The sequence below is a fragment of the Mytilus galloprovincialis genome, chromosome 1 (genome assembly GCF_965363235.1).
Source record: "Mytilus galloprovincialis chromosome 1, xbMytGall1.hap1.1, whole genome shotgun sequence".
Taxonomy (NCBI): Eukaryota; Metazoa; Mollusca; class Bivalvia; order Mytilida; family Mytilidae; genus Mytilus; species Mytilus galloprovincialis.
Genome location: NC_134838.1, coordinates 127,889,006 through 127,909,561, shown reverse-complemented (window position 1 = coordinate 127,909,561; position 20,556 = coordinate 127,889,006). Strand labels below are relative to the sequence as shown.

The following is a 20,556-nucleotide window of genomic DNA, read 5'->3' as shown; positions in this document are numbered from 1 at the left end:
AAAGCTATCAAATCCTCCTGGAATATCTAAACATATTTAAATATGATGATGCAGAAAAATGGGAAGAAACTTGTTGATAAATTTCTATTCAAACAAATGTAATGCACAAACAAGAAAACTCTAATCAAACATCATCATAAATATTGTCATGATTGTTGTATATACAAAAATTAATCAACAAGTTCAGTGCTATTAGCCTATATTGTATAAACTGTTTGATAGAGAGCTGCATATTAACAAAACTATATGGTATAAAATTTAAGTGTACACAAGATTTCGATATTTAAATTGATAGTTTAGAAAACTGCAGTTCTCTAAAGCTATCTACTGAGGGTAGCACAATTTCTAGAGAACTCCCAAAAACTGAAAATTGACCTGAAAATCAATAGATGTACAAATACATATCAAAGTATATAATTTTACTCCTTTGTAAAGGATTATTTAAAGTCATTTGTAAAAACTTTAATTTAAAAAAGAAAGGATTATCACTTTTAGTACATACATTTTTTTGGTATTTCTTGAATCAATATTCAGTTTAGGGGAAATTGTGGTCATGATGATATACAATGTATATGGTACTGTTCCATTTCCATATTGTAAACAAAAAAATGAGAGCCTGTATGTAATTTTAGATCTTCAAAAAATGTACATGTATGTGTTTAAAACCAAAAATTTTAAAATTGAGTGCTCCTTTCATAACGTCATCTTTAACTTACATTTTTAACAGAATAATAGATACAAGTACATTACCCAGTGTTCTAAAGAATACAAGAGTAGCCCCTGTTTTTAAAGCTGGTGAAAAATTCATGGCAACAAATTATAGACCAATTTCTGTACTTCCTGTTTTATCAAAACTTTTAGAAAAGCATGTTTCAAATTATAATAAAATTCAAAACATTTGTATGACTACCTAAAAAGATAAGATCTTTTACACCCAGCACAGTCTGGGTTTCGACAAGAACACTCTTGTCAAACTGCCCTTATCAATATCATAGATAAATTGATACAGGATATGAATGATGGTAATATTAATTTAGCAGTCCTGTTGGATTTTAAGAAAGCTTTTGATGTAGTAGATCATGATATTCTCTGTAAAAAACTTGAAATTTATGGATTTGATAATACTGCTGTTTCTTTTTTTAAATCATATTTGAATGAAAGAACTCAACAAGTACAAATTGGTAATGCTCATTCTGAAAAACTTTATATCAAGTATGGTGTCCCCAAGGCTCCATATTAGGCCCCCTTCTGTTTATATTATACATAAACGACCTTCCTATTTATATGAAAAATTGTTGCACTGATTTATATGCCGATGATTCAACTTTACATCTTTCTGGTAATTGTTATCAAACTCTACAGTCAAAGGTACAAGAAGATTTACATCGTGTAGAGGAATGGTGCAATGATAACAATATGTTCATCAATAAAAATAAAACAAAATATATGATTATTGGAACGAAGCAAAGAGCAATGCCACATTACAATGAGAGTTGTTTAACTATTAACAATCAAGTGATACAATCTTCCACATGCGAAAGTCTTTTAGGCATTAAAATTGACCCCTCCCTCACATGGACAAACCAAATTGATGTGATCTGCTCAAAAATATCATCTAGACTATATCTAGTATTAAAGATTAAAAAATTTCTAAATCTAGACTGCAGAAAATTATTCTATAATGGTTATATCTTGCCACTAATTGATTTTTGTTGTATAGTATGGAGTAGTTGTAGCAATGAGGGTTTAAAAAGGATATTAAAATTACAAAAGAGGGCTGCTAGATTAATACTAGAAACAGACCCATTCGCTCCTTCTGCACCTTTATTCAAACACTTAAACTGGATGACAGTTGAACAGAGAATAAAATATCATAAGTTAGTGTTGACATTTAAGTGCATTAAAAATGATGCCCCATCATATCTTACTAACAAGTTTAGTTATGTTTCAGACAGAAATCCATACCCCTTGAGAAATGCTGTTCAAGGAGACCTCATACTCCCTAAACCAAAAACAGAACTGTTCAAAAAATCTTTCATGTATTCTGGACCATTCTTGTGGAATAATTTGCCAATACCGTTAAGAAATATTACAAATGTTAATTCTTTCAAATACAAAATAACAGATCATTTATTAAAATCAACCTAGCTGTATCAATAATATTAAAAACTGATCATGTCATCATGTTTATTTTTTTTTACATCACATTTTATCAAGTTACTAAACATTATTATCATACTTGACTTTTTATACTAATGTATGCAATGTATATGTTTGCATTTTGTTTGATTTCTCATGATGAGGGCCTCAGGGAAGATTAGTTATATAGCTAACTGTGTAACCCTCTTAAAATAAAGTATTGTTGTTGTTGTTGTTAGCAAGTTAAGGAAATTTTCTAGTTCTCTGGTCTGCAAGTAAATGAAGGTGTCTAATGGAATACACCTAAGACAAATTTATTCAAATTCTGAAAAGTTTTTAAATTAGTTCAAATTACATAAATTATTCATCCAGTTCGAGGCTTGATGCTATCTAGATCTTGGGCCATTTTAACAATGCATTATCCATATAACTTTTCAAAGAGACATTTTAAACCATAGAAAACACTTCAATAAAGCATTTTTGTATCTTTATTTTGTGTTTCAAAAAAGTGGATCATAATCTATCGAAATTTCAATTTTTTCCTCCCTCAGCTGGTAAAAGATGAACTTTTTTTCAACACTTGATCCAAACAGGAAATAATAAATCAGCTTTATTTAGAGTCAGCAAGGTATACAAACAGAGACAACATACATGTAGGCTCTAATCATGCTAATGAGCTTTAAACCGACATGAAGACTTTGTAAGTGACTGTTTACATCAGAATGGACTAAACAGCTATAAGATGTGTTGCACCTAGATGATTAGAGATCTTCTTATTTATAGAGCAGAAATTCTAGAATGACACATATATGCTCTTCTCGTTGGTTTTAGTGCTATTAAGAATGCATTGTGACATCAAAATTCCATAGATAAAGCATGCATAGTTCAAATACATCTTATCGCTATCACTTTTCCATTGTGGCTTGATATTTTCTATTATGACATCAAAATTTTACGCGAAATTTTGTGATGTCTAGTAATTGAGGAAAAATACCAATAAGGTGTATTCATATGACTACATGTACCAAAACATATGATCTGACAATACTCTAGTCTCTACCAAATAGAACAGTACTTAATATTCAATATCCAAACTAGGTTAAACAAAATGTTCATGTTTACTTTTTATTTTTGCCAATATTCATGGTATTTGTACTTAAACGTATGCAAAAAAATGTATATATATTGTATGTATGTTTCTATGTATGTAGATTCCTATATTTCAATGCATTCTTATCGGGATTAATGGAGTTGTGTCACAAGCGTATTTACAAGGACATTCCCCATCCCAACACAAGGGAGTGTTAGGACACCGGGCAGAGTCTGTTATTTTAGTGGAGGAAGCTAAAGTCAGTGGCGGATCCAGAAATTTTCTTAAGTGGAGGCCCACTGACTGCCTAAGAGGGGGCCGCTCCAGTCATGCTTTAGTGATTCCCTATAAAAGCAACCAATTTTTTTCCAAAATAGGGTGGGGGGGTTCCCCCCAAATCCGCCTCTGAAAGTACTCAGAGAGAACCACCAGGCTGCTCAGCGGGAACAGACAAACCGAAGAGATATCAGTAGATTGATCTCCAGGTAAAAGTCAGAAGCAACTTTGACAAACCGAGGCCCCCATAGTCATGATAGTACCCATTTTAGTTCAACTTGGGTGTGGGTACCAGAGATGTGTGAGAGGGTGAAAATCACCCTTCTGATTCAGATATTTTTAGCACCCCAAATGAGAATCGAACTCGGGACCTTCAGCACTGTAGCCATCGGCCTTACCACTACACCACGAAATCACAAAAAAAATCTATAACAAGCACCTGTACGTATTTTTGTCCTTTTTTTATTTTCCTTTCTATTATGGCTCTCATTGCAATTAACGCTTAGAACTTGGAATATGTTATTCAACCACATACCTTAAATGCTCAATCATTAACACTGTTTTTCATTTGTTTCAAAATTCTTCGTCACAATTTCTTTTTTTCAAAACCGGAACACCTTTCTTATTTTTAAATTTGGAGTCAAATTCGGAATAGACAAGTGAACATTTCCGATAATTGTAAGTGAGGGTCTAGATGGGGTTTACAGAGTAGATAATGATTGGGGTTCGTGTACAGAAAAATGGAGAAACAATTAAAAAAAAAATAGGAAAAAAGAAAAATAGGAAAAAAAATAAGAAGATTATGATGGGTGGTTAAATATAAAGAAAAGAGAATAATGGTTAAAAATATAAAAAAAAATAAAAAAAGGTCATCTCTTGATTATCTTAATATTGAAAACTTGTTACGACTCTGGGCTTGTCCATCTTTAATAACTGATATGATGAAACTTTACAGTTCTATTGAAACGACCATTTTACCTCTGCTTTGGTAGGTAGAACTGTAAGCCAGGGTATGATGTTCCTTTATTAATAACGACTTGTATATTGTTTTCCCCTAATTCATACATCTGCGCTTCAGTTTACATCTGATTATGTTCTTCAACATGGATTCTTTTCAAAAAGAGTAAAAGCTTGAATATTTCTATTATAGATTTTTTTTCATCTGTTGAAATAAATATGTACTTGTAGAAGCCTACTGGTACTACTCACCTGGCCTTGCGGTCATAAAACTTTTGAGTAAGATTTTTGTACTCAAACTCAAGTATCAACCAATCAAAATACTGGATTTTGTGTTTCAAGCACTTATTTTGTACTCCAAGTACTGAGTAAAGTTTTATGACCGAGAGCACTAGAGTGCATAAGGTTGAAGGTTGAGCAATGTCCTATTTAAAGCCATCTTCGCTAGCCAAGGGTTATGATGCACTTCTAGTGAAGATGATTTAGAGCCCACTGAGCTTCCCTGCTAAGCATGTATCATTTAAGAGTAAGTAAAAAACTAGTGAATAAAATTTAGAATAAGGATGCACAGAATGTGCTAATACGTTGAATATCAGCACATTTATATGACAATAACATTTTTTTCCTGAATAAACTTAATTATAAGTTGTTAATTTCTGTGTCATTTGGTCTCTTATGAAGAATTTTATCATTGTCAATCTTACCACATCTTATTTTCTATAATAATGGCAAAACCTTTACAAGTTTTAGTCCCCATTTTATTTATTCACAACTTTCCATCACTCTTTTAGACAATATTGTATAGACCCAGTCTATTGTTAAAGACTGCATGTTGCTGACTCCATATCTTTTGTTCTTTTTTATTTATATAAGTCTCAATCTTAATACCAGCAGCTCATTTAGTTCATACATGTATATGTTTGTCTGGGAAATTAGGCACTAAACAATCTATCAATACATGATAATATAGATCGTAAAGATCCTGGCAATTGACTGTTTATAATTTAAATTTGTTTGTAAGGAAAATCATTGGAGGTCTACTTGTCTAAATATTGTAAGGTTTAAATATGGCTGTCTGACAGTGATATATTCAAACTGACTTCTTAATAGAATTTAGGTAGGCATTAGGTATAAAATACTCTAATAACTATCAACTATCCAGCTTTACTGAGAAGTAGAGGTAATAGATGTACAAATGTAGTCAACAACAAAATAGAAAACAAACACTAAAACTATCCATGTATTTTATTTTGGACAGGAATGGACAAATAAAATCAACACAATTAGATCATAGAATAGTAAACTTAATACATCAAAAATACGCCACTAATTTTAGATTTAAGAACAGCAAGGATAAATCTACTTCAAACAGTCAGTGTTGTTTAAAACAAATTATAAGTACAGGGTCAATACATCTTATGAACAGATATCAATCTACAGTAATGCAAAATTTTGTTTTTGGAATTGTTAATGAAGCACTGCTACAGTAGCAGATTGATTTTAGGACTATTTTGTATATTGTAAAAATTATCTTCTTCCTGCACAATAAAAGTTTCTGTTCTATGAGTATCAATAGTACTGAATATAGCTACCATAACATCGACTTATTACACAAGGTATGGTACAACTATTTTCATTATTTGAAATTTATAAAAAGGAGAATTTGTAATTTCTGTCACAAACAGAGAGACATTTCATAATTTCAGAAATGAATTGTCAGAAAAAGAAATTCTAACTTACTTGTGCATCAATACATGTATGTTACTTATATGAAAGTTTTATTAACAGTCTGTTTTAGATCGGTAAAGGTGATCAAGATTATTCTAATATTTGACCAATTCTGTATATAAATCTAAAATACAGTGAGACCATAACAAATACTGTCATCAGGTTATATATGGTTACACTGTTCATGGGGTCATCAGGTTATATATATGGTTACACTGTTCATGGGGTCATGCAAGTGATTTATTCCTTTACATGTCAAATAATCAGGACCAATTAATTTTAATCTAATAAGAGATAATGTCTCACATTACTTTTCTTGGACAATTAGGAATTTTCATAAATTATCATCACAATGATCAGTAAAATCTATAAAGAGTCTTCCAGCAGACAAAGAAGTAAGTTTGATATATATTTATATAAAAGCACAACCATCAGTTTTTTAGATTACATTGTTGCATTTAATAGTATATTTTTATGGCTATTTATGTATAATTTATAAGAAAAAGGATATACAACTGATACGTTCATAAAGATGACAGAAAATATTTTTACAAAACATTAAGTATAAACAATTAAAAATTAAATACAGTAAATGTATTACAATACACATCTTTTATCTATGATCTGTTTACATTAATTGTATTATAAATAACTCTACAACAATCAAAACATAACTTCTCTAGCGCGTAAAAATGTGCTACCACATAACAAAAGCCTGGGGAGATCTCCCTTTTCAACAAGGTTATAACACGTATGTATGTCTTTCACAGAAATACAATCTAGATTAAGTAATTTTAAAGAAGCCGCATCGTAAGCATCAAACCAGCACCAAAGCAATTTTTTTTCTTGAGACAATTACATTACATAGGACATTACAATAAATAATTTGAAACACTTTTTACCCTTATTTACAAATGAAGTCATTAAAAGCAATTGGTGGCATTTTAATTACAACCTGCATACAAATTTTGACACTTGTGTTTTTATTTGAACCTTAAGATGTTCGTTACTCAGTTCTAAAATAACCAGCTTTTTAAAAAACTGCTATAAATTGATAGAATATAAATAACATACTAAACAGAAAGAAATGATAGCTCCGGTGCATTACGTTTGCGCGCATTACCATTACATTTGCGCGCAAAAATCATTACGTTTGTGCGCAGTTTTTGATTACAATTGCGCGCATTTTTTTGACAGGTAAACTCAGGTAAAATACTATACTACTTATTTATTTATAATTTGTTCAATTATTTACAAGTATAAGTACTCATTCCGTTAGTCCCCTTAGTCCCCTGCTCACCAACGATGAGTTGGAAGTGGGATTTCGGGTAAGGTGAGTCCGTTTTGTTATGCACAAGCACTAAATCGTAGAAATATATGCAGATAAAAATGTTAAAATTCTAAAACATAGCTAATCTTAAAGGTAAAAGTATTGATAAATTCATTACTTTACATTTCGGTACGTGCCGAAACTCCATGTTTGTGTCTTGGTCTAATTTACTAACCAACTTAAATTATTTACTAATTTTAAAAACGATCACTATTCGTTGAAACACTTTTCACTCTGAAATATTCGCAATGAAGTTACATGTATGTCTTTTAAAGCTATACTACGGAGTTCATAATGATCACTTTATAATTTATTTTAGAATTCAATATGAACAATTATAATTTGAATTAAGAAATACTTTCAAAATTAAAAAGTGATAGTCATATTTATTATGAAAATTAAAAAAAACATATAGTCAATTAAAATTTAATTTAATTTTTATTCATATTTTTACCTGAGTTTACCTGTTAAATGAATGCGCACAAATGTAATCAAAAGCTGCGCGCAAACGTAAAACATTTTAATCCCCAAATGCGCGCAAACGTAGTGCGCCCGATAGCTCAGTGTCCTTTTTTGATATATAAGCAATTGAAATTTGGTTGGAAATGAATCTCTCTAGATTTTATCATACACTGGCACCTTTTCCTTTTATAAAAAACTAATAAAAAAATAAGGATTTTATAAGATTTTCATAACAGCCTTCAAACAATAAATAAAAGTAAAAGAATTATGATAAAAAAAATAAGGGGTTAGTTGGCAAAATATTTTAATGGCACTGCATGGATAAAACTAGAGGATTCCAAATATCTTACAAAAAGTCAAGGGTAGCCAACATTCTGATGCAAAAGTTACAAGTACATTCCTTCCAAAAAGCAGAAAAAGTCTGATATTCAATAATCTATATTTTGATGTAAAACAAGTTTACAACATAAGTTGGCGTGCGTTTGGTGATCATGGTGGAAATGACAAATACCGGGTTTGTTTCTGTGAATAGTACAACAACTATGTCAATCACAACACTCACAAGTTTACACATCCTATCTAGCAATACATTTTAAACAATTCTATTCAACATTTAAAATCTGCAAAATGACTAGATCTTCTTGACATAACGCTTACAAGCAAAAAAAAATAATATTCTAACTAAAGTTAAATCAGGACAAAAACTAATTTAAATCAGGACAAAAAGTTAAGTTAAATCAGGATAGAAACTATAGTTAAATCAGGACAGAAATTGAAGTAAAATACAATGTGGTTACCAAATAGATGTATGTGCAATGACCATACAATAATTTACCAATCTGTAAAATAATCAGAAAATTTAAGAAGAAATTTCTATATAAGGAAGTCAAAGCATGGCACACGTTTCATTAATTTCCAAAAGAATTAGGGATGTTTCACCTTATGCCATCTCTTATGAATCTCTAATTATTTTTTCCTTATTCTTTGTTAAGGATGAATATAATGAAAATAATGTTATTTCTATTCAAAACATACACACCATTTAACATGAAGCAATTTTTTTATATTCTTCATCCGACTTTAACAAGTGTATTTAATAAAATAATGTAACAAAGCAAACATACAAATATTTTCACACAACATGCATTAGATGGAAAAAAAAATATGCTCTTAAAATTTGATTTCAACAATATAATGACAACAATATACTTTTACAACTTACATTTAATTTGCTATCAATACAGCTTGAATCATAATGCATAATCAATGTATCAACGATGGAATATCTTATATTTATTAGTAATGAATATATGGTTTAATAATAAGCACCTAAATTCTTCATTTGTGGTTAAAATGTTTAAAAATTGATATATGCATGACTAGAAGATTGCTATAGTTCCATAGAACTAGATTAGTATCCTTTCATTGATAACTGCCATAATAAATCACTTGCATCTAATGTTTTAGAGCAATAGCCTATGCTGATCTTTATAATTGCTTCTTTTCTGTCAAAAAATAATCAAGAAAAACTAACCCCTTGTCAGAATACCTGTAAATATACATAGACAGACAGATCTAATACCTAGAATTAATGCTATACATGAGGTAGGAATCAAACAATATTTCACGGTCAAGCTTAACTAATATACAAGACAATAGGCCATTTAACTGACCTGTTAAAAAATAACCAAACAGGCATTGTCTTTTTCTATTTGTAAAATTTGAAGTTTTTTTAAAAGTACTTAATTTGATTTATTGTTATGTGTCTACTCTATAAACTATCAAAACTGATTGTCAAATAAAAAATCTTCTATATTTGATCACATCTTTTCTAAATATAAATTTGATTTCACATTATAACTACATCAATTGTTAAATACTCCTAGTTTAATATCATCTATAAATAGTATACCAAAAATTGTGTAAAAAAAGGATTAGGGTCATACCATTTTCATTATGTTTATGTAACAATAAACACATAGATCACAAAAGGTATGCAAAATAATAAATCTGGAAATATATTGCTAAAATTCCAGATATAATATAATATGATTTAGATTACATTTCAATGAACCTTTCATAAATCTCATACTGAACAAATATCACAACAATTCTAAAAGTTTTACATTTCACACAAGGAATGGCCACTACTGGGTTCCAAACTAAGTGAAAATACTAGCTCTCAATAGAACAATCTTTCTGTTGATTCCTATTGGCCGAAATGTTTGTACATGAACATTTATAAACATTAAAAAAAGTAAAATAGCCCTAGAGACAATTAGTGCGTAGAAAACAGAGTACTCACATGCTAATAAGTTTTACTTTCTAAAACTCAACCACATCAAACTAAAAGATATTTCTTTTAATGATGCTACTCTGTGTCTTATTGCCTTCAATTACTTTATTCTTGTTTTTGGATAAATTGCTACAAGCATTTTCTTTATATGTTGAACATGTTTTGTATTTTTTTTTTCATCTTTTTTTTTTACATGTTTTTACTATTTTTATTCAGTTATTGTGGTTTCAATAGGAATGTTATAACAGAAGATATTTGCCTATCAAGCAATTACAGGTTAGTTTGGCAAAAACAATCATTTTCTATAAGTCCTTAGTCATTCTTTTTGTCTTCCTTTGTCTTTGTTGTGACATCAGTTTCTTCCTTGGTTTCCGTCTTAGTAACAGCTCGTCTCATGGCATCCCACATTCCTCCCATAAATATGGCACAGAAAAGATTCTCAAATGGTGCAAATGGATCATGGATACCTAACAATATGGCAGACAGTTTGAAGTAGACGAAGAAAATGACAACGCCGAAATAAACAAGAGGATGAGGTGCAGTGATGTAATTGAGTTTCTCCAGCAAGAACACAGTGGCTGCCACCGCTACAGCTTTGGTGGTGCTGAAAAATTATCAATATAATTACAATGTTATATAATATTCTATTTGGTGACATGAGGGCAATCTAAAAGTTTAAACATGTTTTTAAAAATCCATTTCATGAACCAATGTGGTAGGAGTTCCTAGTACTGCATACACTAGGCAAAATAGTTCTGTTAATGATTATGAAATTTTTAAACTGGATATATTTCTTTTGCAACTTATTGGGATTAAAAGTAATAAAGGTTATATCTTCAAAATTATTGATATACTAACTTGGTCTTTCCCTCACAAACTTACGATAGAGCGTCTTTACTCAGTTTGTGTGAGTGAATCAGAATAAACTAATTTAAAATAACCGTTTTTACTATAATAAATACTTCATTAAATTAAGATATTTTTTAAACACTATGAGTACATGCCCAGGTTAATATGTGCATCAGCTGAATCTGCAATGTAATGATTTAGAAGATGTGTCATTGTGAAAGTAAAGGCATTCTTAAACTTGCTTTAATAATGTAAAACAAAGATTTTGACTTACAATGAAGGTTGAAGTAATTCATTGGACCCAGGAATCCAAAAGCCTCTGATTAACCGTTCAAAATTCTTCATAAATCCACTACCAGCACCTGAAATACATCAACACATAGACTATCTTAATATGATCCTCATCAATATATACAAATTAATAACTGTTAAATCTGTAACAGAATTATCAAAGTCTTGCTCTGATGAGGTATATTTGTTCCTCTTAACAGAAGTTCCAATGGTAAATTTGTAATAAATTAAACAATGCAATATCTTTTCCTATTGCAACAACTAGCATGACTAGTCTATACCCTTTAATCCCTCTTGAAATAAAATACTTTAATAATTCTTTCAGTGAAAATAAAAATTCCAGAATATTTCATCCCTTTGGAACTTGTATCATAAAGAAAAGTTTACTCCATGACAGTTCACCTGGTTACTATGGTGTGGCCTTCTGTGTGCTGCATACAATGTTGTTTTAAAATGCAACACATATCTATGGTGAAAATAAATCATGTTCTCCTAGTCTTAAATATTAATGTAAATAATATATTTACCTTTGACTTTTCCTACGAGTATTTTATGTAAATAATATAGTTACCTTCGACTGTTCCTGAGTATTTTTTGTACATTATATCTTTACGTTTGACGGTTCCTATCTGTATTTTATGTTAATGATATACTGTGAAAGTACTTTTATTCGTGGGGTACCAATTTTCGTGGTTTTCGTGGATGACTTTATCCACGAATTTAAGTGTCCAACGAAATAAAACAACCATTGTCCAAATCAAGTCATGGAAAGATCCCCATCGGTAGGTTTGACTATTGATATGATCTAGAGAAATATTGAATAACGCCAAATCTGAGAATACTTTAACAGCAGTCACAGAACTACAATCGTATGCAGGATTATACCCATTTAATCTTTAATAACCTAAACTGTACAACTGTTGATCTTTTTATTCTCATAAAAGATATTTTTGATCGACGAAAGTCAGATTTCCGGTATTGATATGCCAGTATGATAAAGTGTTCATTTTATATCCTCATAGTTCTCGTACATATGGGAAATAATAATTTCATGCTGGGCTTGATTTTGATAAGAATTATTTGACAATTCAAGGTACGTTTAAAGCATTTGTTTATGTTACTGTTTTATTTAGGTGACATATTTATGGCCTAATTAACACCTTTGATGGTCTTTAATCTGTTGATCACTTTATCATGGGTTAATTAGTGTTATCACTACGATTTGATTTACACGGGTCAATGTTACTTTGCAATTTCCTTCAATCAAGACTATTTGTAACCTTCGTTTCTAAAGGCTTTAGTTTTCCAATTATTTTTTTTATTAGAAAACTAAAATCCACGAATTTAAAAACCCACGAACATGTTAATATTGATCAAACCACGAAAATTGATACCCACGAATTAAAGTACTTTCACAGTATTTAACTTTGACTGTTTCTATGAGTATTTTATGTAAATAATATCTTTTACCTTTGAGGGTTCCTATGAGTACTATAACTAAATATGAATTCGGATATATCTTCATGGTATGAACAACTGCATGGTACACTTTGTGTGAACGCTGTACTTCCTTTAGACCACAGATTACCAGTTTAAATGGAAGAAACTTGGCTACCTTATACACTATATCAAATGGAGAGTAGTTTACTAAATACCTACAAAAAATAAATGTTTTAAATGCTTAAAATATTGTTTAATAGTGTTACAATTCAAAACTTCACAATATGGCACCAGATATTTTTTTTAGTGCTTTACATTTTCATTAAATGTACATTTGGTTTGATTCCTTTCTGGCACTTGACCAAACATTGCCATATGATAATGTCATTGGCTGCAATAGCACTTGACCAAACATTGCCATATGATAATGTCATTGGCTGCAATGGCACTTGACCAAACATTGCCATATGATAATGTCATTGGCTGCAATGGCACTTGACCAAACATTGCCATATGATAATGTCATTGGCTGCAATAGCACTTGACCAAACATTGCCATATGATAATGTCATTGGCTGCAATGGCACTTGACCAAACATTGCCATATGATAATGTCATTGGCTGCAATAGCACTTGACCAAACATTGCCATATGATAATGTCATTGGCTGCAATGGCACTTGACCAAACATTGCCATATGATAATGTCATTGGCTGCAATAGCACTTGACCAAACATTGCCATATGATAATGTCATTGGCTGCAATGGCACTTGACCAAACATTGCCATATGATAATGTCATTGGCTGCAATAGCACTTGACCAAACATTGCCATATGATAATGTCATTGGCTGCAATAGCACTTGACCAAACATTGCCATATGATAATGTCATTGGCTGCAATAGCACTTGACCAAACATTGCCATATGATAATGTCATTGGCTGCCATGGCACTTGACCAAACATTGCCATATGATAATGTCATTGGCTGCAATAGCACTTGACCAAACATTGCCATATGATAATGTCATTGGCTGCAATAGCACTTGACCAAACATTGCCATATGATAATGTCATTGGCTGCAATGGCATAGAATGCAGTTTTGGAACATGCTAATTCTTCTAAATCAACTCAAATTCCAAGTAAAATCTTTATTAAACAAAATTATATTTCCTAAATACATTTTTCGCTGTTATTGTCATTCTGCTTTTGTTGAATCTACAGTTTTGATAATGTCTCCTGAATTTGTTATAATAATAGATATTTCTATCACAAGTAAGTAAAGTTATTGGCACATGTATGTTTTTGAATGTGAAAAATGGTTTGTTTTTGGTGTGTTCTAGATGGACATGACAAGCTGAATAATTTTAAAACATGCTACTCCACAAGGTAACAGTTCAGTCACTCTATACAGGCACATCATTTTGACTCCAATGAGACCAGTCTTTGATCTGACTCGATGTGTTGCATGCTTAGCAGAAACATCAAATACCAATTTTAAAGTCTTTGGTGATTCTCAACTGGGGTTCAAACCAATGACCTCCCACACTCTAGTCAAATAGGCTAACATGAGACCACATAGGCAATTTGTACATGTTGTATGTAATGTGTCATACAGTACTGAGTAGATACTCTCCCATTCTTTTCAATTAATTTTTTACATGTTATACAGTTTACTACCGATGACCCCCTAAGATCAATAGAGTGTAAGTTAATTCGGCCTCATCGCCTATATGGATCAGTAGGGTGTCAGTAGTAAACTTAATATTAACTATACCATTGTAGTACCTATTTTACATGATCTATTGTCATATACATTCTAACAAGTTACACAGAAAATAATTATACAGACTTACCATACAGCTGAAGCTGTAAGAATAGCTCTGTGGTCTTTTAAAGGTACTATTAATGGTTCCCCTAGTAGCATATTGGCAATAATACCTCCACCAAAACAAAGTAACATACTGGATAACCATAGCGATAATGGATGTTTACGTGAAAATATTGGAGAACCTAAAATATACAAAATAGGACTATTCTAAATTTAATCTTCAAATTACATTGATGTGAGAAAAAAACAAGGTTTTATTGTCATTTGCTTAATGCCCAGTTTAAAATGGTTCACACTTGATCAGGTCAAGAATGAATTAACTATATTTGCAATAGGTACATGTAGGTCCTGTAATAAGGGGTCATCTAGGTTGAAGTTTGACTGGCACTAACTTTACAAGTACAAGCTAAGGGTGCTTTTATATATGAGCAGGTATAAAATTGAATTACATGAAATTGAGATTTGGAAATGTAGAATAAGTCAAATAGAACTAGTTTAGTGAAAATGGATGTCATACTTAACTCCAAAACAACTATAACAGGGGTGTGGAAATATTTGTTGTGAGCACTTGTCCCTGGGCAAGTAAAACTAAAAATTTTACTTGTCCGGAAAAAAATTTACTTGCCCTGATGATCGCAAAAAATATTGAAGTATTTCTTGTTAGCTAATATATGATTCTTACTTAGCACTATTGTGCATCACAAACGAATGAAATCCGTTTGTTTATATGTGTAAAAAAATAGGAAAGTAGGAAATGGGTTAACATCAGTGGGACAGAAACCTAACAGCAAACCAACCAATGAAATGACATGTAAAGGACAATTTTGCAGCAGTTTTGGAATAAAAATTGTAGCCAGTAGGTACATAATACACTAAATTTGAACAGTGATTCTCGCTTCCGTTTTTTTTTTTTAAATACGCTGTGTCCTCCGTTTGCATTAAGGTTTTCTACTCGATTCATGATTCTTTTTGTCTAGTTTGCCCAGATTTGCCAATCTGAATCTCGATACACAATTTAAAGAAATGACACAACCGGTAAATGATGGATAAAACTTAATCGACGATCCAGGGTCAATGGACAAAGCCAATGCAATGTTATGCGACTCTGGTTCGAATACTTATTATGCCCCACCTACGATAGTAGAGGGGCATTATGTTTTCTGGTCTGTGCCTCCGTTCGTCCGTTCGTTCGTCCCGTTTCAGGTTAAAGTTTTTGGTCAAGGTAGTTTTTGATGAAGCTGAAGTCCAATCAACTTGACACTTAGTACACTTGTTGCTTATGATATGGTCTTTCTAATTTTAAAGCCAAATTAGACTTTTGACCTCAATTTCACGGTCCACTGAACATAGAAAATGAAAGTGGGAGTTTCAGGTTAAAGTTTTTGGTCAAGGTAGTTTTTGATGAAGTTGAAGACCAAACAACTTGAAACTTAGTAAACATGTTCCATATGGTATGATCTTTCTAATTTTACTGCCAAATTGAATTTTTTACCCAATTTTACGGTCCATTGAACATGGAAAATGATAGTGCGAGCGGGGCATCCGTGTACTTAGGACACATTCTTGTTTTAATTTATTTTGGTAATCGATCTATTTCCAGTATCATGTAATATTTATCGTCATGAACATTGATGTTTTTACTTGCTGAAGATTAGTTTCTTTTACATAAATTAAACATCTTTATACGTTTTGAAATTAATTTTATGTTTTTGTTTGATTTGAACTTTGTCTTGTACATGTTGTATATTATTTTACTTGTCCACGGGCAACCAAGACAAAAATAATTACTTGTCCGGTTGTTCAAATGTACGAGTCGGACGAGTCGGGCATAGCATTTCCACACCCCTGTATAAGAATAATATTAACTAACATACAAGACTAGCAAAGGGCAGATGCTGCTGACTCTTGACACATCCAATACTTCAAAACCTGATTATTATATTGTTCTTAACATTAATCATCATGATCATGGTTAATGCTTTATCAATAAATTTGTTGTTCCTGTGCCTTACTATGATCACCGACCTTTCTGAGTCCAGATAATTCACTTTTTTTAACATACAATGCATTCTACTTTCAATCTCGGGAAGCTTGACATCTTCAAATATTTCAACCAATCAACGTTGATTTCCAGTAACTAGGATCTTCTACCCAGGGCTTTCCATTGAAGCCGGTAGCCGGCGGAAATCCGCCGTTTACGGTGGTTTCAAGTGCGGTTACTTCACTGACAAAAATATAAATTCAAAAAGAAAAAAATATCTTTTTCAAATGTTTACAGGCAGCCGAGAGACGTATTGTCACAAAGTCGCGGTCACAATAAACAAGGATGAAAAGTCAGTGTTTACCTTGTGCTAAATATAGTTCACATGAATTCAGGGGATTGATTGGTTGTCTATTTAAAGTCAGAATGCATCGTTTCTTTTCAAAGATAACAAGAGAGACGTTACGGTGGTCATTGAACGATAACAATAGAAACTTTCCGATGGTCATTAACTCGTTGGCTTTTTTTTTGGCTTTTAAAACGTGAAGACAATCAGATAGGATGACAATCTTATGTTCTGGAATAATATCAGTCAAATTAAAGAAAGTGTAGTAGCTCATATTGTTCAGAATCTTGAAAACAATATCTTTTGAAGTTAATTTTCAAAACCCACGTGGTGTTCAGAGAATCAAGGTCAAAAACGAAAGTAGAATATTGTCGACTCGACCTCAAATATTTAAATAACATTTCCAAATAATTTGTGTATCCGACTTATTGAACAGTTTACAAAAAAAGAGAAAATCAGAGGATATATCAATTTTCTGTCAATGCTTGAGAAATAATTATATGATTTAAATACGTGTAACAATTATATGATTTAAATACGCATAACAGTCTTTAGAGAGAAAAGGGGGGTCAATTGTTTACAAATGCACTTAGATAAATATAATTATATAGATAAATAATTTAAATAAAGCTAATGATAACAATGACCACTGCCCTTTCCTCGATCTTGATATCTATATCATAAACGGGAAGCTTAATACAAAAATTTATGATAAAAAAGATGATTTTTCATTTCCTATTGTTAATTATCCATTTTTAGATGGTGACGTTCCCTTGTCACCATCTTATGGTGTTTATATATCTCAACTTGTACGATTCGCTCGTGTATGTAACAATGTATTAGATTTTAGCGAGAGAAATTTATGTATTACTGAAAAATTATTACACCAGGGTTTTCGATATCACAAACTGGTCAAAACATTTACTAAATTTTATCACCGGTATAAGGAAATAATTCGTAAATATAACTCAACATGCAGACATCTTATACGTTCAGGTATTTCACATCCAAAATTTTATGGAAATATTCTTTATAAAGCACAAAAATGTCAGTATTCTCCTCAGAAACTAACAAAACCTTTAAATAGACTTATTAAAAGGGGATATAGTTACGATACTGTTGTCAGGTCATTAAAGATTGCATATTTTGGCTTTAACATTGATTCACTGATAGGGTCTTTGCATCGGAACTAAACACATTTATTTCTGAAAAAACAGTTGTTGGCATGACACGGGTTATGTTCTTCTCATATATTTTATGATAGTATGATACTAAACCCCTAACGGGAGGGATTGTACCTGATATTCATATGATGAAGACATAATCTTTCAATCAGTTTAATTGAGGTCTGGAGCTGGCTTGTCAGTTAACTGCTAGTAGTCTGTTGTTATTTATGTATTATTGTCATTTTATTTATTTTCTTTTGTTACATCTTTTGACATCAGACTCGGACTTCTCTTGAACTGAATTTTAATGTGCGTATTGTTATTCTTTTACTTTTCTACATTGGCTAGAGGTATAGGGGGAGGGTTGAGATCTCATAAACATGTTTAACCCCGCCGCAATTTTGCGCCTGTCCCAAGTCAGGAGCCTCTGGCCTTTGTTAGTCTTGTATGATTTTAAATTTTAGTTTCTTGTGTATAATTCGGAGTTTAGTATGACGTCCATTATCACTGTACTATTATGCATATTTTAGAGGCCAGCTGAAGGACACCTACGGGTGCGGGAATCCTCGCTACATTGAAGACCCATTGGTTGCCTTCGGCTGTTGTTTGCTCTATGGTCGGGTGGTTGTCGCTTTGACATATTCACCATTTCCTTTCTCAATTTTATTAGCTATGCAAAATAAATTGATCAAGATTTCTAACAAACCAAATTATTATATCAATAAAACTCCTTTTAAATGAAATTTCTTAAATTCTTTGAGATTTTTTGTTCTTTCTTTAATTTCATACATAAAAAATGGTCATTTGAAAGATGAAATTAGGTGCCAGGAGATTGCGAGAATGCAGGATTTTGCTCTTTTTATGCCAGAGCTTCTGGGGGCCGCTTCCCCCTGCAGTAAGGCACCAAGCTGGGCGTCAGGCTTCGCCAAAGGCATGTTACAGCCGCCTTTTTTAATTGAGCCTTCTACTTCAATTTCAAGGGAAAGCCCTGTTTACCTTCTGTACAAATAACATATGGTATCTAATTTTAACCTAAACTGTTATTCATAGTTATCGGAAATCAACGTTGATTGGTCGAAATATTTCAAGATGTCAGCAACTTGCTGATAAATTAATGAAACTAGATTGTATTGAATGTTGAAAATGGTGGATTATCTGGACTCAGAAAGATCGTTGATCATACATTGTAGTAAGGCACACTAAAATGTAGATAACTGTTTACTTGTATCTCTAAGTGTATACAGGTACGGATGTCTGACAAGTACAAAATAAGCGAAAAAATGAGTGCAAACAAATTGTTCGAGATCTCCTGTTTTGAATGGACACTGCTTTCTGTCTATATATTGCAAAAAAAAATAAATAGAAAATAGCAGAATTCATCAAAAGCAAATGTAAACTAGTAAATATATGCATTATAGGGACAGAAGAATTCGGTCTAGATCTACTCATGACTTAGGGACACCATTGGTTTGGGATTGTACCAGAGGCGGATTTAGGGGGGAAAAATTTGGTTGCTTATATAGGGAATCACTGAAGTGTGACTGGAGCTGGTCCCCGCTTAGGTCAATCAGTGGGCCCCCACTTATGAAAATTTCTGGATCCGCCACTGTGTACTACCTGATACATACAGTCAAATTCATAATTGTATATGGATAGTTGACCTACAATTGAAATAATTTGATACTTATAGAAACAAGTGTGTTTTGACCTTAGAATCAGGATCACCCAGAGAAATTATGTTGATTGGATTGACACAGTAAAAATATTAACTTATATATATTTAGAATGAGCGTTGAAATTCAAACAATGCATCGGTCTAGTTAGAACTTTACTTGAGTTATAGTTTATAATTAAAAAGATCGCGAGTATCATGAGTGTCGAATGCCAACCTGGGGTTCCTTGTGGGATATCGTCTCTCACCGCCATGCACATCAACATAAAATGGGCTATATCGAAATATGGATACATCTTCAGTTTTGTTACTGTTGTAGCAATGTCAAGAAAAGTCTGTGGATCCATGTTTGCAGTTTTTATTTCTACTCTCCTCTTTCTTGACGAGTGCTCGGTAGCCGGCGGAAACTGCTACTGCCACCTCTGATGGATATCAAATATCAGGGGAGATAACTCATTCGTATCATAGAATCATTAGGCCACAACTAATAGATTGTTCAATTATTTGGAAAGTTTAGGATTATTATGCGAAGAACAGGCAGGCTTCAGAAAGGGGTATGGCACTGTTGATCATATCTTTAACTTGAAATGTCTCATTGATTTGTATTTATTTAGAAGAAAAAAATTGTATTGTGCTTTTGTTGATTTTCGTAAGGCTTTTGACTCTGTCAACAGAATATTATTATGGCAAAAATTGTTAC

The 20,556-nt window shown here is 31.9% G+C and overlaps 2 protein-coding genes and 1 long non-coding RNA gene across 4 annotated transcripts in view; 1 reads left to right on the top strand and 2 right to left on the bottom strand.

The window, feature by feature from the left end:
* Positions 1-4,137, bottom strand: part of LOC143058621 (protein O-linked-mannose beta-1,2-N-acetylglucosaminyltransferase 1-like) — a 29,917-nt gene extending 25,780 nt beyond the window's left edge. Inside the window, exon 1 of one of the 2 annotated variants that reach the window (XM_076232100.1) lies at positions 4,041-4,137. In XM_076232100.1, the coding sequence (XP_076088215.1) occupies positions 4,041-4,057 (17 nt within the window). In that variant the 5' untranslated portion in view covers positions 4,058-4,137. The remainder of the gene's footprint in view (positions 1-4,040) is intronic. The other variant, XM_076232106.1, reaches the window with a different exon arrangement.
* A 2,625-nt stretch (positions 4,138-6,762) lies between these two features.
* Positions 6,763-8,632, top strand: LOC143058615 (uncharacterized). The gene is made up of 2 exons (XR_012973152.1): positions 6,763-7,289; positions 8,085-8,632. It is a non-coding gene; the product is annotated as an uncharacterized LOC143058615 (long non-coding RNA).
* Positions 8,633-10,438: 1,806 nt separating this feature from the next.
* Positions 10,439-20,284, bottom strand: LOC143058606 (trimeric intracellular cation channel type 1B.1-like). The gene is made up of 5 exons (XM_076232083.1): positions 20,074-20,284; positions 14,717-14,873; positions 12,889-13,073; positions 11,402-11,489; positions 10,439-10,882 (listed from the first exon to the last, which is right to left on the bottom strand). The coding sequence occupies exons 1-5, from the start codon at positions 20,201-20,203 to the stop codon at positions 10,591-10,593; spliced, it is 852 nt and encodes a 283-aa protein (XP_076088198.1). The 5' UTR covers positions 20,204-20,284; the 3' UTR covers positions 10,439-10,590.
* Positions 20,285-20,556: the final 272 nt, after the last annotated feature.

Excerpts from the sequence above, each read along its gene's own strand:
- LOC143058606 (XM_076232083.1), bottom strand. The coding sequence starts at position 20,203 with ATGGATCCACAGACTTTTCTTGACATTGCTACAACAGTAACAAAACTG. Across the intron at positions 13,074-14,716 it reads CTTACAGCTTCAGCTGTATG|GTATTTAGTAAACTACTCTC; the intron begins GTAAGTCTGTAT and ends TATTTTTTGTAG. Across the intron at positions 10,883-11,401 it reads GAATTACTTCAACCTTCATT|CACCACCAAAGCTGTAGCGG; the intron begins GTAAGTCAAAAT and ends ATAATTTTTCAG.